This window comes from Miscanthus floridulus, chromosome 11, assembly GCF_019320115.1.
Source record: "Miscanthus floridulus cultivar M001 chromosome 11, ASM1932011v1, whole genome shotgun sequence".
NCBI classification, from domain to species: domain Eukaryota; kingdom Viridiplantae; phylum Streptophyta; class Magnoliopsida; order Poales; family Poaceae; genus Miscanthus; species Miscanthus floridulus.
Window position 1 is genome coordinate 3,868,802 of NC_089590.1, and position 27,270 is coordinate 3,896,071.

Consider the following 27,270-nt stretch of genomic DNA (forward strand, 5'->3'; position numbering starts at 1 on the left):
GTAAAGACATAGTGTGGTATTATTATGTTGGATTATATTGTGAAAAAAGGAATCCATTTAGGGCACATAGAACCTGTGTATGCATTTTGGATAGGCTCTGTATTTGTGATCCATAATGCCTTCAAGAAACAGTCTCTAGAAAAAGAGATATATTGTTCTGGAACATTATTCTAGTAGTAACATTTACACATCACAACATGATATATAGTGACTGCAATGAAAAACAATTATACTCTAAATAGGAAAAGAAAAGTTATCTGTACTGACAAATGACAAACCAGTGATTTCAGTAGGATGTTATGTGACTCCTTATTGATCAACACCATCGTAGTTACACCCATACAAATCAGAGAGCTAGGTAGCACAGTACAATACATATATACAGCATTATATTCATTCAGATACAACTCACACTTATATATAACATAACCATATATGAACAGCATATGAACAACAGAGACAGGCAGATATATTAAAAACACGCAGAACGATTATTTGGGCACCTCATGGATTGGCATTATGTATGACAACAGGATGGTTTGGATGTGCTGCCATGTTTTGTATGATTGAATATGGATTGCAGTCACCATTAAGCTCAATCTCCTTCAGACCTGGAAGCTTTTCTACTCCAGAAAGAGATACCAATTGCGTGAAATCCCAAACTATGTTCTCAAGCTTAGGAGTAGCTCCATTCTCGAAATGGATCGTGGTGATGTCTGAGCCCTCGACAACAAGGTACTTGAGATTCTGGAACTCATCATCCTTGAAGGTGAGCCTCATTTCTATGTATGACTTGTGCCAGAGCCTGAGGCACCGCAAGCTGCTGAGCTCACCAAGACTCCGGATGGCATTGTCCATCAAGGAAGTACCACATAGAGTTATCTTGGAAAGTAGATGAAGCTCCTTGATCCAACTAGGCAGCCCGGTTATGGTGCCATTGATGGTTAGGCTCTCAAGTAATTTTGGAGGTGAGAATGCAGTCTTCTCTATGTTCAGGTCAGGAGTTTCGCTGCTGCTAGTTAGCTCAATTCGGAGTGACAAAGAGCAGAGACATTCATTCAGCCTCTCAATCACCCGTAGAAAATGACCAAGACGAGCTTCCTTGCCACGGAGAACCACACCCAGCTTTCTCAGTTGTTGCAGCCGTCCAACTTCCATCAATTCATCAGCACTGTTGAAGACTTCAGCATGGCACAGAATCTGCAAATCTGTCATGCTCCCGATTCCACGAGGCATTTGCACAGTGGAAAATGACCTGCCCCCTGACCCAGAGGCAGCATCCTTTCTTTGATGTTCAACATTGCCGGCGAGTAGATGCATCAGCTTTGGTAGCACGACAGCTTTTGAGGACAATGTCCGTATCTTGGTTTGTCTGATGTCAAGTGTCTCCAGGTATCTGAGCTTCTCAATGTCCTTTGGGAGCTCAGTGATATCAGTGTTCCTTATACTCAGATACTTGAGCTGATATACCTTGTTGCAGATGTCCTTGAGGTGGTGTTTCTTCAACCCTTTGAATCCTTCTAGGTCCAGCACTTCCACGAATCCTAATGGAGGAGATACTTGCAGCAACTCAAGAAATGCTTCCGTATAATCCATTTCCATGAAATATTTAGAATCCTCCAGATCTTCTATGGGAATGGGACGCTCATGGATGTTTCTCCAACAGCAGCCGGTGGATTGTTCAGCACCCTTTACATTTTTCATTTTGTGGTGCTGGAGTTGTTGCAGCCTGATTCCATTGCGGATAGAAAGGCGAGAAGCCAAGTCAGGAGGCAGGTCAGTGTCGACTAATCCCTCATCTCTGGCCATCTTGGTAATGAATGACAGAATCCGATGATGCACCGTGCAGGTCTTCACTTTGCCTGCAGCACCGATGTCAACAGGACGAACTAGACCATGGATTACGAGCGCATCAAAACAGCGCTCAGCCTCAACAGTTGCAACCAGCCCATCTCTTTTGGTGATGAGGTTTTCAGCCGCCCATCGTCTTACAATGCTTGTCCTCTTGACTCTGAAATCCTGTGGAGAGCTGGATGTCAGATACATCCTCTCAAAAAGGATGGACAGGTACAGCAGGCAGCTCTTGTAATGGCTCGGCAGGTCATTGTAGGAGAAGAGTATCATGTGTGTAGCAATGATGCTCCCAAATGTGAGGCTGTCCAGCAAAATCTGAAGCTGCTCTTTGGGTCTTCTGGGATTGACATAGAGCGCACGGAGGAACATCTCCATGGAGAAGAAGTTCTCTCCACGCTTTGTGAGTATCTTCCTTATGATCTCCTGCAGATCGCTGTCGCAGTGGTCACCGACTATTGCCACAGCTTTCTCGTGGAAAAGGGTGTCAATGTTGAGATAGTTCTTGACCTTGTAGGGAACCGACAACGGCTCCCGCCATGTCGTCACAATGATGACACTTCCAGCTGAAAAGGGATCGCCATGGCTAGCAGCCACAGATTCTATCTCTGCCCGCACCTTTCCATATGGATCGTTAGCGGCGACAATCAAGAACCTTTTGCCCTTGAGACGATCCTTGAGCTTCTTCACCAACTGATGCTCCTCATCCATGTCGCCATCGCCTGCCGCTAACTTGTCTTCATGATCATGATCATCATCCAGTGCGGGCAGCTGGTTCAGTATGCACTGGAGCGTCTCCTTGCGCGTCTCCTTGCGCTTCATGTACTTCTCGATGCCATTGATCCATGCCTTGAGATGGAAGCAGCTCGACAAGGATGGATGCTCGTAGACCTTCCTCGTGAGCGGGTACTCGTCTTCCTGGTACTGCCTCCTCACAATGGCGATGACCCGGAGCCAGCACTGCGGATGGCCGCGGGGCAGGTCTTTGGTCAGCCAGCTGATCACCTCCCGGACGTCCTCGTCCAGGAACTCCGTGGCGTTCGCCAGAGCTCGCCTCCGCGCGTCGTCTTGCTCGTCCTCCGCGGCGGCGGCAGCGACAGGTACGGCGGCGGCCACATGCGGGACGGTGACGTCGTACCTGCGCCGCCTCTCGCCCAGGTCGCGCGCCCGGGCCTTGAGCTCCCGGATCCGCACCGCGGTGCGGTGACGGGCCGGCATGGTGCTCAGCAGGCGCGGGGCCCGCCGGAGGGTGGCGAGGACGCCCGCGCCGGAGCCGGCCCCGGCGCCGGGGACGCACTGCACGTAGCGGTCGATGCAGTTCTGGGAGTCGTAGGCGAGCTCCTTGACCTGCTTGGCCCAGGCCCGGACCTGGTGGTTGGGGCGGTCGGCGGCGGCGACGTCGAGGAGGAAGCCGTTCATGCTCTCCATCTCGTCCTTGATGAACTCGACGTCGCCGCGGACGCCGCGCAGCAGCTGCGCCTCCTCCAGGAGCACCGACGAGAGGCGGCCCAGCAGCGAGTCCACGGCGCCCTGGGCGGTGCCGGCCATCTCTCGATCTCTGGATCGGAAGTGTTTGGATTGGAACTGTGAAACTTTTTTGCACGCAGGAGTGGGTGCATGTGCATATGTATATATATACACGCACCGAGCGAGCATCTGAACATGTAGGGGACAAAAGCTATGCAAAACCTTGGATGGAGAGGAACGTACGCGCACGGCACGCATGCATTATGGGAAATCCATTCCAAACTTGCAAGATCAGCTGTCAATCGTCTTTGCAATGGCAGCAAAACCAAGCTGGCAACAGGCATTTTAAGAGCAAAGGATGGCTTGCATTATACATCAGGCCAGCAATCGGCACCATTACACGTTTCGAAATAATTCCTAGCTATTTGCTTACTTAGAGGAGAGAGAACATCTAAAAAACTGCTCGCTAGCGCTTCGCTCCTCGCCTAGCTCGCTCGGTTCCCGAGAAATCTACTGCCCCTGCTACACGACCCCACTTTCCTCCATACCATGCGGCTGTCAGCTTTTTCCCTTTTTTTTATTTCTACGGAGCCGGTGACTTGGTCGTGGTCATTGAGGACGCCCTCAGTAGGTTGAGAACCTATTTTTTTTTTTTGATGGAATGAGCCCATCTCATGTTTCGCTTAGTAGGTTGGGTCCGTTCTAGTTTTTATGTTTAATTTGAAGGTTTTTGTAGAAGTGGGATAAGGTACTAACTTGTGAGGCCCCACGTGGCAACCTCTCAATGTCTTCTTTTACCACTGCATGCGACTGCTCTCTCACACCACTATTGTCACTCGTCTAAGCCGTGACCGCTCACCCAAGTCGTGCCATCGCTATTGCGTTTGGTTTTTATTCGAAGATGTTTGTATCATTCTTTTTTTTAAAAATCTAAACAATATCAAATAAAAAAACAAAACTAAAAAGTTGTAGATATCATTAAGGACCTGTTTGGATGGACTAGGACTAGTGATTAGCTAGAACTAATGATTAGCTGACTAGTGATTAGCTAGAACTAGTAATTAGTTGACTAGTAATTAGCCCAACCTTGTTTGGATCCACTAGCTAATAAACAATACTATCTCATTTGAAAGACTGTTTTGCCCTTGAATCCATCGTTGGGGAAGCTCGTCGCGCCGGAGCGGGAGCGAGGGGCCATGGCCAAGAACCCGTGCAACTCTGTCGACGCGTCTGCATTCTCCGACACAGACGGAGGCTCCCCGTCGCAGATGGCCTGCTTCAGGTCTTCAGCAGACAGCACGAGCTTGGAAATCTCTTGCTTCAGATCCGCCTGGCCCTCCTCCAGCTCTTGTATCTTCCACAGGAGCTCCTCCGCTGCCATCACCCGGCTGGCGAGATGCAGCGTGACCGGAGAGGGAGAGGGAGGGGGTCACTGGCCGCTGGGGCTAGGGAGAGGTGCGGGCGGCGGCTGGAGAGGGAGAGGGAGGGGGTCACTGGCCGTTGAGGCTGGGGTAAAAGGTCCTTGTTTGATTTTGGTAATTGAGTGACAACCTTAGGTGGACTAATGTGTTTAAGTGAGATACACAGGTGATTAGTCCACAGTACATGTGTGTGAGCAACATATGTCATGGAGGTAAAAATGGCTCGAAGATGTTGCAAAGCTCACACAAGTGATGAAGGAGCTCATTGCATATGAGACATGACATTGAGTCATGTGACTAAAGTGGAGAAGATCAAGACAAGACTTGGCTTGATGGACTGGTTGCAAGTGTGAAGGGCAAGTTGAGTGATGACTTGGCACCGATGGACCAAAGCAACGGTGAAGAGCAAGTGAAGTCAAGATCGATGAACCAATATGGTCACGTGATGATATGGAGTTGATCATATCATTATCGATCATGTTGGTGCATATGTTGCATCAACATTGGAGGAGGTGGAATAGAATGCACAAGGCAAAGGTATAACCTAGGGTATTTCATTTCACCGGTCAAAGGTTGTGTAGAGAAGTGCATGACCGGGTTTAGAATAGATGGTCGTACTATCAAGAGGGGCAAACTTGTTTGCATATCGGTCATCTAGTGCAACTCGAGTGATCTAACTTTACATCGTTGCTAGGATCGAGTGGCGTGGTGAATTGAGTGACTAATCCTTTGTGTAAGGAAAATGGACCCTAGGCCCATTTACTTAGGATTTTGGTGTTTGATGACCAACACAACTAAGTTGGACTAATGAATTTACAAGTGATTGTTTTGTAGTTCAATAGGGTGCAAGACGTGACTTGGACGAAGGCAACGTGATGATCCGATGATCAACACTATAAGCAAGACCCTAGGAGCACAAGAGAAGACCCAAGATATCAAGCAAAGTCCAAGCACGAAGATAGAAACCAAGCCATACGCAAGATCGCGAAGAAACAAGCTCACAGAGGTGACCGGACGCTGGACCAGACGCTGGAGGAAAGTGACCGAACGCTCCGATCAAGAGGCTCGGCAACAGAAGGCGTCAGCAGCAGCGACCGGACGCTGGACCGGATGCTGGCGGCAAATCGACTGGACGCAGAACTGCAGCGTCCGATCGAGTACAGAAAGGTTCCAGAGCGGCAAAATTGTGACTGGACGCATTCGGTGGCATGTGGTCGGACGCTGGCAGCGTCTGATCAGTTGATCACGGCTCTAACGATCAGGACGACCGGACGTGTCCGGTCAGGACGTAATCAGCGTCCAGTCTGTAGCAGAAAAGCAGGATTTCATCTCCAACGGCTACTTTCTCAGTGGGGCTCATAAATAGACCTCTCAACCGACCATTTGAAGCGTCTAGAGCTGAGGAAACATATCAAGGGTGTTGATACACCATTTTAGTGATCTCCACTTGCATAGTGTTTAGTGATTCATTAGGTGATTAGCGAAGTGCTTAGGTTGATTAGACCATCGCTTATGCGCTTGCTCTAGGTTTAGGCCTAGTGTTTAGTAAGGTTTGCATACCTTTTACCACTCGGTGCTTACGCGCACCATTGTTGTACATCGGAGGGGCTTGTAGTCTTGTGAGATCACATCAACCGCGGTTGTGGTGTGACCGCCACCGTGTACCGGAGGGAACAAGCCCCACGGCATTTTGGTCAAAAGCTTGATAGTGAAGACGGCGGGGAGCATCCGGGAGAGGCTTGCCGGAAGGCACGTCGGAGACCTACTTGCATGTGGGGAAGGCCCGAGGCTATCCACGGAGTTACCCGACCGGGAGCTTGGCCCTTGCAAGGGATTCCTTGCGAGGGGCTTCAATGAGGACTAGGGAGAAGCTTGCGTGCTTCTCCATACCTTGGTAAAAATACCAGAGTCGTCGATGGGAGTTTGTATATCTCTACCTTGCTCTTTAGCTTCCGCATTTATATTGATTGTATTACTCGTTTTTTGGTAGAAATAGCAACACACTAGCAAAATTATAGGCATATATTTAGATAGTTTATCTTTTACATAGGTTTTGCTAAGGTTAGTAAAAGCGGACATAGTTTAGAGTTAGAATTTTAAGTTGCCTAATTCACCCCCCCCCCTCTTAGGTGTCATGGTCCCCTACAAGTGGTATCAGAGCCGGTTGGCTCAATTTGGACTTTTGGCTTCACCACCGTTGAGTCGACGCTTTTTAGAGTGGTTGGGATGGATACCTTTAGGTCTCCGCACTTTGACGGCACTAACTTCTCCTATTATAAAGCTAGAATGGCTTGCCACCTTGAAGCGGTTGATTTGGGTGTTTGGAGAGTTACTCGTGATGGGATGAAACCCATTAAGAATCCTGATAAACCCACGAAGAGTGAAAAAAAATTCATTTCAATGCTAGAGCTAAAAATTGCCTGTTTGAATCATTTAGTATGGATGTGTTTAACCAAGTATTCACTTTAAATACGGCACATGAAATTTGGTTAAAACTTTAAGAGCTCCATAACGGCACATCTAATGTCCATGAGCAAAAATATTGCCTAGCTAGACAAAATTATGATTCCTTTACAATGAATGATGATGAGCTTGTTCATGATATGTATTCTTATTTGAATCTAATTATCAATGAGCTCTATTCAATAGGATTAACAAAGCTAGATGTTGCGGATATCATGAGAAAGATCATCTCCGTGCTACCACAAAAGAAATATACAAGCATTATCACCATCCTTCATAACATGGAGAACTTGAGCACCATGACCTCGGGCATAGTCATTGGCAAGATAGTGGCATTTAAAATGTCACGTAAGATGGGTCAAGACGAAGCCTCTTCATCGAGCAAAGGCAAAGCTCTCACATGTAGCGAGAAAAATAAGATGAAGGGCAAGCAAGTTGAGACAAGCTCAAGCTCAAGCTCCTCAAGTGAAGATAAAGAAGAAGAAGAGGATGATGATGATGATGAAGAAGATTCAAGTGAAGATTATCAATCTTCCTCCTCCACCTCCGACCTTGATGAAGAATCAATCAAACTAATCAACAAGGTGGAGAAGATGATCTAAAGGCTCAATGTCAAGGGTGTGCCCATCCAAATCCAAGATCTCATTTTCACCAATCAAAGAAATGAGCAAAGAAAGAGAGGATGCTATGGATGCGGCAAGTTGGGGCACTTTGTGGAAGTTTGTCCAAACAAGCCCACACCCAAGACAAAGAATAAGGCATGCAAGAACCAAGCCCTCACACCAATAAGATCATGGGATGATTCTTTAAGTGAAGAAGAACACCATCACAAGAGGCAAGGGCGCAAGCACTCATCATCAAGCTCTTCTCGTATGTGCCTTATGGTATGAGGTAACGAAAGCTCATCCTCTAGTGAGAGTGATAGTGATGATGAAATGCCTTCTTATGATGAAATTATGCAACAAAATCTTAATTATGCTAAAGTTTACACTAGTCAACAAAAGAAGCTCGAAAAATTAAAAGAAAATCTAGATAGTTCACAAGAACCATATAAAACTTTGCTTGAACAATATGAGAACTTTGCTAATCTCAATGTTGAACTATCTACTAAAATTGAGCAACTTGAGGCTAGTGCAACAACAAATGCATGCACAATCAATGATGAGCAACTTGTAAAGAAAAATGAAAAATTAAAAGGAAAGTTAGCTAGCTCACAAGATGCTTATAAAAGTTTGCTTGCTAAAATGGAAACCATGAGCAAACATTGTGATGAGCTAACTAATAAAGTTGCCAATCTTGAAGCTGTTAGTACTACCCCCACCAAGGCATCTAAAAAGAAAAGTTCTATCTTTAACATGTCTAAAAAGAATGCCTCTACTTCTTGTAATGATTTATGTTTAGACTCATCTTTGTGCAACCGAGTTTGTGTTGAGAAAATTGTTGTAGATACATGCACATAAGAGGTTGCAAAGGAGAATGAGCAACTCAAGCAAAAAGTAGCTCGCCTCACCAAGGACTTGACTCAAGTGAAAGGCAAGGCGAAGCAAGTCCAACTTCATCAAGATAACACCGTCAAGGGAGTGAATAAGCTTGATGAAGGACAAACCGTGGTTTGCTACGTATGCCACAAGGAAGGTCACAAGTCCTATGAGTGCAAGGTGAAGAATGGGGGATGAGCAAAGAAGAAAGAGAAGAAGCAAACAAGCAAGCTCTCCAACACCTACACCAACAAGGTGGACAAGAAGGCCTCCACACCATACTTGTTAAAGAAGAAGAAAAATGTCAAGGTGGTGGCCATCAAGGTGAATAAGCAAGCCAATAATGGGGTCAAACGCTTTTGAGTGCCAAAGAAAATTATTTCCAACATGAAGAGCACCAAGAAGGTTTGGATCCCGAAAGGGAAGTGAGAAGTCCGATGGACTTCAGGGAATTTGGAGACTTGGCAAAGTACGGGTGCATTTCATGGGGTGCATCATGATGGACAAAATCATTGTCAAGTGGGTTAGTGAATACTATGGACATAAATTCCTATTCCCATGTTAGGTAACTAAATTTAATTTCCTTCAAGTAGTATCAATTTACATTTCCTACAAGTGGTATTTCTTACAAATTGGTATCTTTAAGCATCTAGTTACTTTTCATGCCTATGTTTGCATTTGCATGCTTATATCTTTTATCATGCATACACTAGGTATATCTTATGGTTGGCTTGCTCAGTTTCATTCTTAACCCTTGGAGCAAACCTACATGGTTTAAAATTGTTTAGGACCACGGCACATAGCTTGTCTTACAATTGTTCATCTAATATGTGCTAAAATCCAAATTGTAGATAATTTCTCCTGAATATCGCCTTTGAAAATGACTCACATTAATGTGATGTCATCTTTCAAGTGGTATTTTTAATTCTAAAATCAATGTGCATGTTTCCTACAAGTATTTCATACTTGTGTGCACAAATTTAGGGAGAGGTTACTCTACGAGTTGGATACTTTGAGACTAACACCTTTTCAAGCTTATCATGTGTGTAGTAGTCTCATTACAAGGAAAATGGAGTCCTTGGAGTTAAGCATCATACTTCAAATATCTACCACCTATTATAAGTGGTAGAAATCAAATTGGTTTCCACATGTGGTATTTCTAAACCGATATCATCATGTTGATTTCATTTTGATATTTATATGCTTTCTCCATGCATTATATAGATTAAATTCCCTTGAGCAATAATTTTCTAGTTATGCATATGCTTTGCCTTCTACCATATGTATGCATATATTTAGGGGGGCTTAATTTATATAATGTGAGAGTCAAATTTTGTGATCTATTCCACTCTACACACAAAGGATTACAAAGTTTGATCATCCCTTGTGCTACTAATGTCTTCCTTTTCGGTGTTTGATTTCAAAGGGGGAGAATTTAGAGGATCAAAAGCAAGCATTATCTTGTAGAACCAAAAGCTAGATCATAATAGTTTACAAGTGGTAATGGTCTACAAGTGGTAATGATCCAAGAAAGGGAGGATAGTGGATTATGGATTAGTCTATGTAATTGGAAAATTTTGTAGGAAGCAAGGCTTAAATCCATAATGCCACATGGGGACATTTGCAAGGGAAAGATAAGTTTTCAAGTGGTATCCATTTAGTTTAACAAGTAGTATCTTTTAGCATCATATAATCTTGCCCCTTGCATTGCATCCTAGCAAGTAGGTAGTTTTCAAATTTTAAAATTCTATTATTTGCTTGCTTTGGTCGTGTTGTCATCAATCACAAAAAATGGGTAGATTGTAAGGAAAATGGACCCTAGGCCCATTTACTTTGGATTTTGGTGTTTGATGACCAACACAACTAAGTTGGACTAATGAATTTGCAAGTGATTGTTTTGTAGTTCAATAGGGTGCAAGACGTGACTTGGACGAAGACGACATGATGATCCGATGATCAACACCATAAGCAAGACCCTAGGAGCACAAGAGAAGACCCAAGATATCAAGCAAAGTCTAAGCACAAAGATAGGAACCAAGCCGTACGCAAGATCGCGAAGAAACGAGCTCACAGAGGTGACCAGACGCTGGAGGAAAGTGATCGGACGCTCTGATCAAGAGGCTTGGCAACAGAAGGCATCAGCAGCAGCGACCAGATGGTGGACCGGACGCTGGCGGCAAATCGACCGGACACGGAACTATAGCGTCCGATCGAGTACAGAAAGGTTCTAGAGTGGCGAAATTATGACCGGATGCGTCCGGTGGCATGTGATCGAACGCTGGTAGCGTCTGATCAGTTGATCGCGGCTCTAACGGTCAGGACAACCGGACGCGTCTGGTCAGGACGTGATCAGCGTTCGGTCAGTAGTAGAAAAGCGGGATTTCATCCCCCAACGACTACTTTCTCAGTGGGGCTTATAAATAGACCCCCAACCAGCCATTTCAAGCGTGTGGAGCTGAGGAAACATATCAAGGGTGTTGATACACCATTTTAGTGATCTCCACTTGCATATTGCTTAGTGATTCATTAGGTGATTAGCGTAGGTGCTTTGCAAAGTGCTTAGGTTGATTAGACCACTGCTTATGCGCTTACTCTAGGTTTAGGCCTAGTGTTTAGTGAGGTTTGCATACCTCTTACCACTCGGTGCTTGCGCGTACCATTGTTGTACATCAGAGGGGCTTGTAGTCTTGCAAGATCACACCAACCGCGGTTGTGGTGTGGCCGCCACCGTGTACCGGAGGGAACAAGGCCCGTGGCGTTTCGGTCAGAAGCTTGATAGTGAAGACGGCGGGAAGCATCCGGGAGAGGCTTGCCGGAAGGCACGTCGGGGACCCACTTATGCGTGGGGAAGGCCCGAGGCTATCTACGGAGTTACCCGACCAGGAGCTTGGCCCTTGCAAGGGATTCCTTGCGAGGGGCTCCAACGAGGACTAGGGAGAAGCTTGTGTGCCTCTCGATACCTTGGTAAAAATACCAGAGTCATCGACGGGAGTTTGCATATCTCTACATTACTCTTTAGCTTCCGCATTTACATTGATTGTATTACTCCTTTTGCGGTAGAGATAGCAACTGTCGGGGACCTAATACCAGGGTACCCCAGAAGGCGGAACCGATAACCACCAAACGTGAAAAACTTCCGGACGCATAAAGGCGTCATGTCATCCCTTGTTCGAGTAACAGGAGTTCGGTTCCGCCTCGCCCGACGCTTATAGGGCGGGCTTGGTCTCGCCCGAGGGCCGAGGGATAAACTCCGTCTCGCCCGACCCCTCGAGGGCGGGCTCGGTCTCGCCCGAGGGCTAAGGGATGAGTTCCGTCTCGCCCAATCCCGGAAGGGCAGGGTCGGCCTCACTCGACGCCTTTGTGGGGTAACCCTGCCTCGCCCAAAGGCTCAAAGCCAAACTCCGTCTCGCTCGACGGCCCAGAACGAGCCTCACCCTGATCGATATCTATCCCTCATAATGATGGGTACAGGACGAGACAAGACATTCGGGTCAACCATGGCTCCAACGACCATACCCTACGCCCTGGCAGGAAAAGGACTGCTAGGGAACGACAGGACTGATGCTTTAGACCCTTCCGGGCACCGCAGAGCCCAAAAGGTATTACAGGTGTGCACGCCTCACCCTGTAGAGTTGTAGGCGCCGCCTTCAGCTCTGGGACACAGAACCCAACAAAGATATACGACAACCGCTACGCTCCAAGAACGGATTTGCTATCTCCACAGACGACGGGTATTCCGTCACCACGCTGTGGACCCGAGGGAGCGGCGTCCGCTTCCCGACCCCTCAGGTCCTCCCAGTCGGAAGGCCTTGGCCACGGTGCCACACCGGACCCCGACCCCGAACTCTCCCAACAAGGAATCATGGGAACCAGAAGGCGCACGGAGCAGGGCTGGGAGAGGCTCATAAGTCAAAACCACCATACTACAGCCCATACCCTGCGCAGGGCAGCGTTCTGTGACTAGCCTGACATCCTACAGAGACATCGACAATATCGTAAGCACTTATCTTCCTTCGCACTCATCAGGATGGAGGACCTGATCGGATAGACGTAAGCCACAGGACTAAGTAGAATACGCATCCTGGAGTCTTCACCCTTGTAAAGCCATCCCCTTCATCTATAAAAGGGGATGCACATCCTCCATCGAGGAGACGGAAAAAATAGGACCGAACAATAGAACACATTCACACACATTCAAGCAGCTACGAAGCTCTTGACCACCTTTCAATCCTTCGATCAGAGACTTGGGACCAGTCCCTCTCTCGGCAGTTTGTATCCCTTACTACGGATTGTTTACGGTGCTAATAACACAAGCAGCAACAAACTGGACGTAGGGACGTTCCGCCCGAACCAGTATAAATCCTGTGTCCTTTAGCGCACCATCCGAGCCTAACGCGCATTACTATAAATTTACTTGCCGGTGCTTGTACGAAACACCGACAGTTGGCGCGTCAGGTAGGGGCTCTACGCGTTCCAAATCAGGTCTCGGATGGCCACCCACGCAATCACCTGGGCCCCGAGCGCACACGTGCGTTTCGGCGACCTGGATTTCCTCATCACACTAGGAGGAGAGCTGGCGCTGACTCACTCAGCCGCCCCATCTCCCCCTTCGATCAACTTCAGCCGTCTCAGGCTTAAGGGCCCACCGGGCAACTCCCGGGGAATCTCGTCACCCAAGGAGACCTCTCACAACACCACCATGTGTTCGGAAGGGTCCGGATGGAGCGCCCCGACAGCGTTTCCGTTCGGTCTCTGCAACGTTGCGGCGACCGCTGGCCGCCTTCTGGCGCTGCGTGTGGTTCAACCATCCACGGACATCGAGTTCGTGGGGGCGATTGAGCGGGATACGGAGACCCTCTACGAGCTCCTCAACGAGGAGCCTGTATCGCTCTCCAGCTCAGATTCCAGTAGAGGGAGCCACCACCCTTCCCGGGAATGCTACATGACGCAGACCCCCGAGGGTCACGTCGAAAGCGCCTCCAGGGAAGAGGCCACCCCTACAAACAATCCTGACGGCAGATCCGGGGAGGATGGGATAGCCCCATCTCACCTGAGGATGGAGCAGCTAAGGGCTCGTCAGCAAGAGATCAATGAGGCCGGGCAAGGGCTCGCACGGGAATACGCGGACATCAATCGCGAGATTGAACGCCGCAAAGACGGGGGGCGTGCGCGCGCCACAGCCCGCACCGTACATCAAAGGATCCTCACCGACGATGGGGCCTTTCCTCACTTCACTCGAGCCAGCCAGAACATCGCCGCAGCAACCGCCTTGCTGCATGGCCTCCTGGAGGCCGCGACGTCTGAGGATCGACGTGCTTATCGGGAGATTCGCACGTTGCTCGAGCGTGCAGCCGCGCAGCAGGCGGAAAGTTCATTGTCTCGACGACGCGAACCCGACACCAGCCAGTGCGCACCCTCAGTGCATCCCACCAAGGACGCATCCGTACACCAAACACCGCCAGCCGGCGGGCAGCCCTCCATCGTCCCTGTACATCAGCGCCTCGGCCGTGGCCGTGACGTACGCAACATCATCGACGCCCGGAGGCGTGCCCACGGCGACGAGGGAGAAGCAGCGCGCCACGGCTATCATCCCCGACGTGGTGGGCGCTACGACAGCAACGAGGACCGAAGCCCTAGCCCCGTCCTGCCAGGCCCTCAGGCCTTTGGTCGGCACATCCTCAACGCTGCGTTCCCTCTAAGGTATCGACCGCCTACGAACATTCCCAAATATTCTGGCGAGACAAATCCCGGGCTTTGGCTCGAAGACTATCGGCTTGCATGTCAGGCCGGTGGTGCGAGTGATGATAACTTCATTATTCGCAATCTCCCGCTGTTCTTCGCTGACTCGGCACGAGCATGGCTGGAGCACCTACCGTCCGATGCTATTCAGAGTTGGGCGGATCTGACTGAGATCTTCGTGGGTAATTTCCAGGGCATGTACAAACGCCCTGGAAACCCATGGGACCTCAAGAACTGCCGTCAGAAGGCCAATGAAACCCTCCGCGGGTACATCCGGCGCTTCTCCCGATAGTGCAACGAGCTCCCGAACGTCGCCGACGCCGACGTGATAGGAGCCTTTCTGTCCGGAATGACCTGCGAATCCCTGGTCCACAAGCTAGGACGCAGGGGCCCGCGAACTACCAAGGAACTTCTGGACATCACCACCAGTCACGCCTCTGGAGAGGAGGTGGTCGGAGCCATCTTTGATCGCTCCGACGGAAAGACAAGGCGGGACGAGGACGCTAGCGAAGGCGCCTCCAACCGTCCTGCCAAAGGGAAAAATAAGAAGCAACGGCGCGACAGCTCACTCGCGGCCGCTGCCGACCGCAAAGGTGGCCGGAAGCCCGCGGAGGGCACCCCGAACCACTTCGAGAAAATGCTCGAGGGGCCATGCCCAAATCACGCCTTCCCGGCCAAGCACCTATACAAGGAATGCGGCCTTATGCGCAAATACTTGGCCGGGGGTCTGAACAAGGAGGAGCAGGGGAAGGAGCCTGTTCCCACCACTAACAACACGGAGGAGAAGGACGACACCTTCCCAACACCGACCGGTGCCCTCATGATCTTCAGAGGATCAACGGCCTACGACTCCAGGCGCCGCCAGAAGGTCGCACGTCGAGAGGTCTATACCGCAGGACCGGCTATGCCAGCATATCTCCGGTGGTCGGAATCCGCCATAACCTTCGACCGGACCGATCATCCGGATGCCATCCCACACCCGGGAAGGTATCCGCTTGTCGTCGACCCGATCGTCGGTCCAAAGTGGCTCACCAAGGTACTGATGGATGGGGGCAGCGGCCTCAACATCATGTACGCCAAGACGCTCGACGAGATGGGCGTCGACCGAACGCGCCTCCGCCCCGTCCGAGCACCTTTCCATGGCGTCGTGCTAGGAAGGCAAGCTGTGCCACTAGGGCAGATTGACCTGCCCGTCACTTTTGGGGATCGATCCAATTACCGGACTGAGACCCTCACCTTCGATGTAGTGGGATTCCCGAGGACTTTCCACGCCATTCTGGGGCGACCATGTTACGCGAAGTTCATGGCCGTACCCAATTACACATACCTGAAGCTGAAGATGCCGGGCCCCCGTGGGGTCATCACCATTGGCACCTCCTTCCAGCGTGCTTACGAGTGCGAGGTCGAATGCTGCGGACACGCATCCGCGGTCATCGCATCCGAAGAGCTCGCCACCCTCAGGGAGGAGGTCATTGAAGGGACACCCGACGCAAAGAAGTCGTCCGGATCGTTCGAATCGGCAGAGGGCTCCAGGGACGTGCTTTTGGATCCCAGTAGCTCCGAGGGCAAAAAAGTCCGAATCGAGACTGCGCTCTCCTCCGCATAGGAAAGCGCGCTCGTCGACTTCCTCCGCGCCAACAAGGACATCTTTGTGTGGAAACCCTCGGATATGCCAGGCATCCCGAGGGAGGTTGCCGAGCATACTCTCCAAATCCTCCCGGGCTCCAAGCCGGTGAAACAACGCCTGCGCCGCTTCGACGAGGAGAAACGCAGGGCCATCGGCGAGGAGATAGCCAAACTACTGGCCGCAGGATTCATTAAGGAAGTATACCACCCAGAGTGGTTAGCAAATCCTGTTCTTGTTCGGAAAAAGAGCGGGAAATGGAGAATGTGTGTTGATTATACTGGCCTCAACAAAGCGTGTCCAAAGGATCCATTTCCTTTACCACGAATAGACCAAATAGTCGATTCCACCTCGGGGTGCGAAACCCTCTGTTTCCTGGATGCATACTCAGGCTACCATCAGATCGCGATGAAAGAGTCCGACCAGCTCGCGACATCTTTTATCACGCCCTTCGGATCATTTTGCTACGTTTCGATGCCGTTTGGTTTGAAAAACGCTGGGGCAACGTACCAGCGCTGTATGCTTAGTTGCTTCGGAGATCTCATCGGGCGAACCATTGAGGCCTATGTCGACGACATCGTAGTCAAATCCAAGCGGGCTGACCACCTTGTCGCCGACCTTGAACGTACCTTTGCGAAACTCCGGGCGAACGGCATCAAGCTCAATCCCAAAAAATGTGTTTTCGGGGTCCCGAGGGGCATGTTGCTCGGCTTTATCGTCTCCGAGCGTGGCATCGAAGCCAACCCAGAGAAGATATCAGCCATCATGAGGATGGGCCCGATCCAAAACATAAAGGGGGTTCAGCGGATCACCGGGTGCCTTGCCGCTCTCAGTCGATTCATTTCACGCCTCGGCGAACGAGGACTCCCCCTTTATCGACTCCTGAAGAAAACTGACCGCTTCGAGTGGACAGTCGAGGCTCAGGAAGCACTTGACATGGTTAAACGATTTTTAACTAAGCCGCCGGTCCTAGTTCCTCCATGCGATGGAGAATCTCTCCTACTATATATATCAGCCACCACCCAAGTGGTTAGCTCTGCCTTAATAGTAGAGCGAGAAGAAGAGGGGCACGCCTTCAAGGTGCAGCGCCCTGTATATTTCATCAGCGAGGTGTTATCCGACTCCAAAACCCGCTACTCCCAGATCCAGAAACTCCTCTACACCGTCCTCAACACCAAGAGGAAGCTACGCCACTACTTCGAATCACACCCCGTGACAGTAGTGACGTCGTTCCCCCTCGGCGAGGTCGTTCATAGCCATGACGCTACGGGAAGAACCACAAAGTGGGCACTTGAGCTGATGGATCAGGGCATTTCTTATGTGCCCCGAACGGCGATCAAATCTCAGGCACTGGCTGATTTCATCGCGGAATGGACCGAGGTCCAGATGCCACCAGCAGCCGTCGACCAAGAGTACTGGGTAATGTACTTTGACGGATCGCTGATGAAGAAGGGTGCCAGAGCAGGACTAGTCCTTGTATCCCCCCTTGGGGTGCACATGAGGTACATGGTTCGGCTTCATTTTCCCTCATCAAACAATATTGCAGAATACGAAGCGCTCATCAACGGCCTACGAATCGCCATCGAACTGGGCATCCGACGCCTCGACGTCAGGGGCGACTCTCAGCTGGTTGTCAACCAGGTCATGAAAGAGTCAGGCTGCCACGATGTCAAGATGGAGGCATACTGTCAAGAGGTCCGACGTCTGGAGGACAAATTCGACGGCCTCGAACTCAATCATATCCCCAGGCGCCTCAACGAAGCGGCCGACACACTCGCAAAAGCAGCATCCAGCCGAGAGCCAGTTCCAACAGGCGTCTTCGCCAGTGACCAACACAAACCCTCGGTACGCTACGCGGGGTCGGAACAAGCCGACGATGGCCCTTCTAGTCCGACCCCTAAGGCTGATCCGCCAACTGTTCCTCCCGACCCCGAGGTCATGGAGCTTGAAGATGACCCAGCAATGGAGTCCGATCCTCCCAATGACTGGAGGACGCTTTACATCAACTATCTCCTCCACGACGTACTACCAACCGACAAGACAGAAGCCCGACGGCTCACGCGACGCGCCAAATCCTTCGTTCTTGTAGAGGGCGAACTCTACAAACGAAGTCACATCGGAATTCTGCAATTTTGTATCCCGGACGAACAGGGAAAACTCCTACTAAGCGACATCCACGGAGGGGCATGCGGACACCATGCCGCACCAAGAACCTTGGTTGGGAAGGCATTCCGACAGGGTTTCTATTGGCCCACCGCAGTAGCCGATGCCGAGCAAATTGTACGCACCTGTGAAGGGTGCCAATACTACGCTCGGCAAACACACCTCCCGGCCCAGGCTCTCCAGATGATCCCCATCACGTGGCCCTTCGCGGTCTGGGGGCTTGACCTGGTTGGGCCACTTAAAAAAGCGCCCGGAGGCTTTACCCACCTGCTTGTCACCATAGACAAGTTCACAAAATGGATTGAAGCTCGGCCAATATCCACAATCAAATCCGAGCAAGCTATGCTGTTCTTTCTCGACATCATCCATCGCTTTGGAGTACCGAACTCCATCATCACAGACAACGGCACGCAGTTCACCGGTAGGAAATTCGTTCGTTTCTGTGATGAACAACACATCCGAATCGACTGGGCAGCCGTCGCGCACCCCCGGACGAACGGACAGGTTGAGCGCGCAAATGGCATGCTCCTTCAAGGCCTCAAACCCAGAATTTTCAACCGGTTGAACAAGTTCGGCGCGTGTTGGCTCACTGAGCTCCCGGCTGTGCTCTGGAGCCTAAGGACGACTCCTAGCCGGGCCACCGGCTACACACCCTTTTTCATGATCTACGGCTCCGAGGCCGTTCTCCCGACGGACCTCGACTATGGAGCGCCAAGAATCAGAGCATATGACGAACAGGGAGCCGAGGCATCTCACCAAGACGCCATGGACCAGCTGGATGAGGCCCGCGACATCGCCCTCCTCCGTTCAGCCAAGTACCAGCAAGCGTTACGGCAGTACCACAGCCGACGGGTGCGGGGTCGAGCCTTCAACGTCGGAGACCTCATCCTCCGCCTTGTGCAGAGCAACAAGGATCGCCACAAACTCTCCCCACCCTGGGAAGGGCCCTACATCGTCGCGGAAATACTTCGCCCAGGCGCCTACCGGTTGAAAACCATCAAAGGCGAGGTCTTCACCAACGCCTGGAACATTGAGCAGCTACGTCGTTTCTATCCTTAAAATAAGCTTACACTTTTCCTTATCAGTTTTTGTCTTGACAGAACCCCGATCCTTAGTGACTACCGACCCCTGCAAATTGCGAGGGGTCAGACCTCACTCGGGGGCTGGCATGTGATCATAACATATGTTATGTGTAATACAAGTATCGCGATTGCAAAAAATCCCTGTGTTATACTTACAAACATTCTATAAGTTTTCCATTCGCCTCGTAAATGAGTCTCGAGGGCTAAGACCTTGGGAACCAATTCTGAACACAACTGGTAGGACTGCAAGACACCCACGCCCCAGCGGCTGCAACCTCTTTGCTCACCAGTTCAATCAGAATTAGTTTGCCCACGTTCCTAGCTTCCTATGACTTAGACCATGAGAAGAGTTGGAAAGCGCTAAAATGACTTGCCACAAGCAAAGGATGTAATTTTGTTCATTTTTTGCACGAATTCACCACTTACAAAGCGATGCCATTACAAAAAAGGAACAATATACTCCGAAGACTGTTTACTCGGGGGCTTCCCCACAACGTTATTTCATTACAGTCCTGGCTCAGCTCTACCACAAGTGCTACTACGATCGCCGCGCCATGCTCTCCATCGGCGACGTCGAGGGCATGTACACGGGCCAGTTCGTCCACTGCGGCCGCCGTGCCATGCTCTCTATCGGCGACGTCGAGGGCATGTACACGGGCCAGCTCGTCTACTGCGGGCGCCGTGCCACGCTCTCCATCGGCGACATCTTCGTTGGATCCTCGAAGGCGCCACCATCTATGATGCCTCCGCCGGAGCGTCTGGGGACTACGCCATCATCCCCAGCCATAACCCTGACAACGGCGTATGGGCAGGAAACGCCTCCCGCCAAGGGAGGAGCGCAGCGAACGACGGCGAAGTCAACGATGTACGACGCCCACCGACGCCTTTTTTCCTTCGGCAGCAGCGACTCCTCAGCAAGGGCCGCGCGCACCATCTCATCTACGTTGGATAACCTCCGGCTCGACATCACGCACCAGAATCACGAGCAAGTTTGTAAGTTCTCTATCTCTCTCTCTGGCATTACTCTTCCTCACTCAGGAACCACCGCGACGCACGGACGCGTTTGGCGGAAAGGAAGAAGAAGGAGAGATAGCGGCTCGGAGGCAGAAGGGGAGGTGGGATGAGAGCTCCTCTCCCCCTCCCTATTTAAAGAGGAGGCGCAGTAACTAAGGAAAGGCGAAAGGTCAGACGAAAAACCCTCTCCCTTCCCCTTTTTTTACGCAATCAATGCTGATTGATATCTGAGGGGACGCGCCAGAGGTGACGGGACGAACCCCGGTCTATGAAGCGTCCCTCTTTGGTCAAACTGAACACTGCCTGGGTATGGCCCGCCACTGACCCACTCTGGACGCGGCGATTAAGGCGCCCACATAGGCAGACAACTTTTTCGCCTCCCCATGCAGGACCACGGACGACTCGATGACGGGACCCTTCAGATCTCCTGGGTCGATCGTTCAGCCCAGAAGACACGACGAACGAACGACCAAAGAAAGATAAGCCTCTCAGCCTTCACATTTTATGCGTTAAAATTTGTTCGCAAGATTCCGACCCCATCAAATAGCGGGGGCGCGAACATCACTCGGGGGCTGTCGAGGATGACTACCAATCCAGACATCCTCTTCACCCGACCCCTCCGTACGCTTGAAACTAAGGGTGCGATATACAGGCACAAAGCTTTGAGTAAAACTGGACGAACTAGCAAACCCTACGCCCCGATAGCTATGATGTTTCTGTTCACCAGAAAAATCATGCTCAAACGCCTCTCGCGTCTCTAGTTTCGACGTCCGCCTTTCTCAAAAAAGGGATCGGAGGGGTCCGCCTACAGCTGTCAGGTTGCCCAAGTTAATCAAACAGCTCGGATCGTCACCGAGACACAAAAACAAAGAATGGCAATTCTTACGTAGGTTTTTCCAAACGTCAGGGCCCGAACCCATCAGGTAGGAGCTTTTCCGCCACTCATACCACCAAGGTAACGTTACCGCCTTTATTTTCAATTAAATCTTGCATTCAAAACATTTCATATGCAAAAAATTGCATCCCAATGATTCGTGTCGCACCACGAAACGGCTGTCGCCTTATCCGATATAGGCAACCACAGGCTGAGGTTCGAAGGTCGGCCCGCGAAGGGCTCGAGGCCGCCTCACGCCAAACAGAGCCAGGGAGAGATAACCGAGACGAGCCCTAGCGGCCCTGCCCGACCCCGCTCAGAAGCAAACCGAGACGTCTCGACCTTCTCTCGTTCGATTCTAACCTTGAGCCAAACCCACAGAATCTCCATTGAGGAGAGGCCATCGGGCACCCTGAGCTTATCGAACGACTCAGGCATCTGCCGGGAGGCGGGTTAAGAAGTTGTGGAGTGCCACCAGAGGGCTCTGCCGACCCCATCAGCAAATGATGGACCCGGATTCCACACGAACGTACCCGTTAGCGAGCTCGTTGAGCACGGTACTCAAGCCATCGAGGCAAGTGTCGTTCACTCAGCCCCTCCGATTGCGAAAACCAAGGACGGGGTAACACGCAAATAACGGCCGACCCCTATCAGACCCTAACAAGGCTTGGGGGCTCGGGCCAAACAATGCAGGGACAAAAGCCCCACCTTGCCGAGCCCATAGAGTCCCCAGTTGGGATTTCTGTTGGAAGACAGGGCGGGGATTATTGCGATGACATCCATTGACACCGAAACCACGATTCCGGTCTCCAGTAACACCCGACCCCAGGCAGGTGCGGGGGTCGGACCTTACTCGGGGGCTGTTAAGGTACGGCTACCTCCTCAATCTCCTAGCATTATAATCAGCGGCATAATTCAGGGGAACATATTGGTAAGACCGTAAAAAATCAAATCGCAAAAAATCAAACAAAACGAAATTAAGACGCAAAAGCACGAAAGGCGTCCAGACTCGAAAAATACCGACACTTGTCCACATATTACATATAAACTGTTCTCAAAATTGTTCGACTAATTACTCCCGCGAAGGGAGAACCATTTCTTTCAGACTGTCTGCCAGGTTCTTCGCAAGGGGAGCGACCATCTTCTCCATTTCCTCCAGCTCTTCATCCTCGTAGGTGGACGGAAAGCCTTCGCTCATCACCCTCAGGTTTATTTCCTTCTCATAATGGGCGTGGGCGACGGTGAAGGCCTGGGTAATCCCGGGATGAAAGGCACTCTCCTCAAGTTGGCCCACCCGAGCCGTGATACCTCCGACACGAGCCACGAGCGGGCTGGTCTCCACCGGCTCCATCACATTCAGGGCATTAAGGACCACCCCGACCGCAGCTTGTAGAAGATCATGCTCATCGCTCTCCGCCTGAAGGGCCCTACGCGTATAGGCAGCCTCTTTCTCCAGCTTGGTGGCGACGTTCTCAGCACTCAACTTTCCTTTCACCGCGTCATCAAGCTCCGCCCGGAGAGAGCGGACCACCTCGACATCCTCGTCCACCTTCTGCTGGAGGGCTGTGGCCCTACTCTCGGCCTTCTGCCGGAGGTCCCGCTCCATCTCCAGCTCCTTCAGGATTTCACCGGCCTTCTCATTGGCCGCGGCATTCCTCTGCAGCAGCTCGTCTCGCTCTTTTTGGAGTTTGGCAATCTCCTCTCCATCCAGCTTGGACCTCGCCGACAGGTCCTCGAACATCCCGTGCGCCTCCTCCGCATCCTGACGTGCCTGGGCCTCCCACTCCTGAGCGATAGCAAGCTGGGCGGCCATGTTTGCTCGCAGCCGGGCCTCCTCGGAGAGGCGATCCCACTCCGCCTTCTGCTCACGGAGGAATTGGGATTTTTTCCGGCTACGAGCAACAAGAATCTAAAGAAGAAGACTGATATCAGAAATGCGAGAACCCACAAACACACGAAGAAAGAAAAAAGAAAAGTCCAGAAAATACCTGAGAGGTAGGGATAACGATCTCACGGAGGGCTCCTCTGGCCTGGTCCAGGGCGTTCAGCATGGTCGAGATCCCAATGTCAAGACCTTCTCGCTCCATACTCTCAGAATGATCATCGAGCGAGAAAAGAGCCGACGTCGGGTCCTGAGCAGCCATCCACTGGAGCAGCGGCTCCCCCCGCGCAGGGGAGCGGCTTCCTCCCGACAAAGGGGCCGGTGGCGGCTCCCTCCTGACCCTGTGCGGCACCACCGCCGCACTCAAGGACCCTCCGGCTGGACCCTCCTCCGTCTGGACCGCTTCGGGCGCCACGGGCGGATCCACATGGGCACCTGGCGGCGCGGATTGCACCACGCCCTCGGGTGCCACCACGACCGCGCTCGGCTGATCCTGGCTCGGCGCAGTCACGATCACCTTCACCGGTGGCATACGGTCCTCGGCCGGCTCTTCCACGCCCGCCATGGAAGAAGCCGCTCGCTCAGTAGCCTCTGCGGGCGTGGGAGCCACCATGGACGCCGTCGGTGCGGCCAACGCGGCCCCAACGTCGGCACCACCCCTGCCCGAAACAGGGGTGACTCCAGGCGACGCCGTCTGTCCCGCTTGAAGGGCGAGACTCTTCTTGGGCGCCAACCCTAGGGGGTGACCCGTCCGCAGGAACCTACACAAAGGTAATAACCGTTAAGTCAAAATAAAAATGGAAAAGAGATGATAACAGAGGAGTCAAGAGCTTACGTTGACGTCCTTGGCCGGCGGAAGCATTTTGGGGACGGATCCCCAGATCCCTGCCCTGACTCGTCCGGACGGGACCGTTTCTTGCCTGCCCCCTGCTCCGGGGCAGGGGGGTTCATCTCGTCGGGCGCAGCGCCGAAGTCGCTCCCCTCCATCGTCTCGTCGGGCGCGGCACCGGAGCCGTCCCCCTCCCTCGTCTCACGAGGCACAGCACCAGAGCTGCTCCCCTCCATCATCTCACAAGGCGCGGCACCAAAGCCGGGCGCGGCTCCAGTACCACCCCCCTCCACGATCGCCTCAGGGTCGATGGCAGCAAGCCCGGTGGCCCCCATCCACCGATCCTCGGCCAGCATGCCGTGCGAAGCGGCGGACTCGCCGGCCTCCACCGACCTCATTGATTCACTTCCCTTTGCGTGAAAAGCAAAGGGCCCCTACACGGGTGGGTGGCCACTTGTCAGCGTTTCCTCATCCTCTAGGACGCCCCAATCCACGTCGACGGCTACCTCGTCGTCGCCGTCGTCATCATCATCATCGTCGTCATCCTCACTGCTCACGTCCTCTCCCCGATCCCGTGCCTCCTGCTTCAGTCGTTTCACCTTCTTCATCTCCTCCTTTGCCTTCTTGTCCCGCTCGGCCGCGAGTCGATTCGCCGCCGCCACAGCCCTGTCCTTCGGCAGTGGAGCTGGACTATCCTTGAAGACTAGCCCCCTCGGCTAGCCCCAACATAATGGAGGATGCCCGGGCACCGGATACACGATGTCGAGGACCATGCCGGCAGAATCCTTCGTCGGCTCCGTCGCCTCCTTGACACGCTGCGCCACTTCCGAATAAGGGAGCGCCTCGTCAACGAGCACCGTTCCCTCGAACGACATCCCTGGCATCATCCGATGCAGGGGAAGCACGCGCGCCATCAGTGGCGCCACCCTCCTCGCGTGGTAAGCACCGATAATCCCCGACCCCTTTACACCCCGACCCTTCAGGGCATGGAGGGCGGAGAGAAGGTCGGAGATGTGCTTCTTGTCTTTAGTCTGGACGCCCCAGCCCCACGACGCCGGAGCATCCACAATAAGACGTCCGGTGTACTTCGGTAGGGTGGCACTCACATCATCCCTAACATAAAACCACTGCGAATGCCATCCCTTGTTGGACGTAGCCAGACGCATGTACGGGTAACCCTTCGACCGGGTGTGGCGCAGGTGAATGCTGGCACACCCCATCGGCGCATCTACTTCTTTCCCCCCAATCTTCCTCTTCGACAGACTAACGCTAAAGAAATACCGCCACAGATCAAAATGGGGATCGATCCCCAGGAAACCCTCGCACAGGGCAACAAACGCTGCCATATGCTGTATCCCATTGGGAGTTAGATGCTGCAGCTCTACCTCATAGTAATCTAATAGCCCCCGAAGAAATCTATGCGCGGGTACCCCGAATCCCCGCTCATGGAAGAGGGCAAAAGAGACGACATACCCTTCGGGCGGCACCGGCTCACCCTCGTCGCCAGGAAGCAACCACTCCTGGACGGCGGATTGTGGGCGGAGAAGGCCACGGCGGACGAGGCCCTCCAGATGCCGGGAAGTAATGCTTGATCTGCCCCACAACTCCATTGAAGCAGTAGGGGGGAAGGGCAGGCACGAGCTTAACGGCGGCTGGAACACGAAGGCAGGCCGGTCGACGGTGGCGATGCGGGCGTGAGAGGCTGGGAAGATTGGCGGCGGATGTCTCAGAACGCAAAGGAAGGGGAGCGAAATACGGGACCCTGGGGGCGAACCCTGCGGTTTTATAGGTGGCGACGGACACGAGAAGGGCAACCGTCCGCCTCGATCTCCGGGCCTGCCACGCACGCCACCGCGTCACGTCGCGGGACACGCGCCCGCAGTCCCTATCCTCTCATCCCAAAAATCTCGGCAGACGGTTCGCCTTCCCCAAACAAATCCGGACTCTCTACCCACCGGGGAAGCGCAAGCCACAAAGGCCTGTTCTTTTCTCTTTGGCCCGCCTAGGGCCCAGAAACTCGCCAGCCGGCCCGACTAAGAAGGAATCCGCGAACGATCCGCCGTCAAGGGCAGAAGCACCAGTTAGGACAGCTCCAAATCAGTCCCTAGCGAACGGGACGCCACGACCCACTCGGAAAAACACCCAGTTGATGTAAAACTAAGTCCTTCAGCCTTACCCTCGAAGGGGCCGGTACAAACCCCCGGGCGACTCAACTCGAGTCACCCGGGGGCTCGGGGGCTACACCCATCGGGTGCGCTCGCGCGCACCCTCCGGCAAATTAGCTTCAACGAAATCAAAAAAAAACACCCTCTAGGCGGTTCTACCCGAATCACCTAGAGTCTCGGGGGCTACTGTCGGGGACCTAATACCAGGGTACCCCAGAAGGCGGAACCGATAACCACCAAACGTGAAAAACTTCCGGACGCATAAAGGCGTCATGTCATCCCTTGTTCGAGTAACAGGAGTTCGGTTCCGCCTCGCCCGACGCTTATAGGGCGGGCTCGGTCTCGCCCGAGGGCCGAGGGATAAACTCCGTCTCGCCTGACCCCTCGAGGGCGGGCTCGGTCTCGCCCGAGGGCTAAGGGATGAGTTCCGTCTCGCCCGATCCCAGAGGGGTAGGGTCGGCCTCACCCGACGCCTTTGTGGGGTAACCCTGCCTCGCCCAAAGGCTCAAAGCCAAACTCCGTCTCGCCCAACAGCCCAGAACGAGCCTCGCCCTGATCGATATCTATCCCTCATAATGATGGGTACAGGACGAGACAAGACATTCAGGTCAACCATGGCTCTAACGATCATACCCTGCGCCCTGGCAGGAAAAGGACTGCCAGGGAACGACAGGACTGATGCTTTAGACCCTTCCGGGCGCCGCAGAGCCCAAAAGGTATTACAGGTGTGCACGCCTCACCCTGTAGAGTTGTAGGCGCCGCCTTCAGCTCTGGGACACGGAACCCAACAAAGATATACGACAACCGCTACGCTCCAAGAACGGATTTGCTATCTCCACAGACGACGGGTATTCCGTCACCACGCTGTGGACCCGAGGGAGCGGCGTCCGCTTCCCGACCCCTCAGGTCCTCCTAGTCGGAAGGCCTTGGCCACGGTGCCACACCGGACCCCGACCCTGAACTCTCCCAACAAGGAATCATGGGAACCAGAAGGCGCACGGAGCGGGGCTGGGAGAGGCTCATAAGTCAAAACCACCGTACTACAGCCCATACCCTGCGCAGGACAGCGTTCTGTGACTAGCCTGACATCCTACAGAGACATCGACAATATCGTAAGCACTTATCTTCCTTCGCACTCATCAGGATGGAGGACCTGATCGGATAGACGTAAGCCACAGGACTAAGTAGAATACGCATCCTGGAGTCTTCACCCTTGTA

At 52.4% G+C, this 27,270-nt stretch overlaps 1 protein-coding gene across 1 annotated transcript; it reads right to left on the minus strand.

Moving 5' to 3' along the window:
• Nucleotides 1–504: 504 nt before the first annotated feature.
• On the minus strand, nt 505–3,399 carry LOC136491556 (disease resistance protein PIK6-NP-like). The gene has a single exon (XM_066487868.1). It carries the CDS (start codon nt 3,397–3,399, stop codon nt 505–507), a length of 2,895 nt encoding a protein of 964 aa, XP_066343965.1.
• Between the last annotated feature and the right edge of the window lie 23,871 nt (nt 3,400–27,270).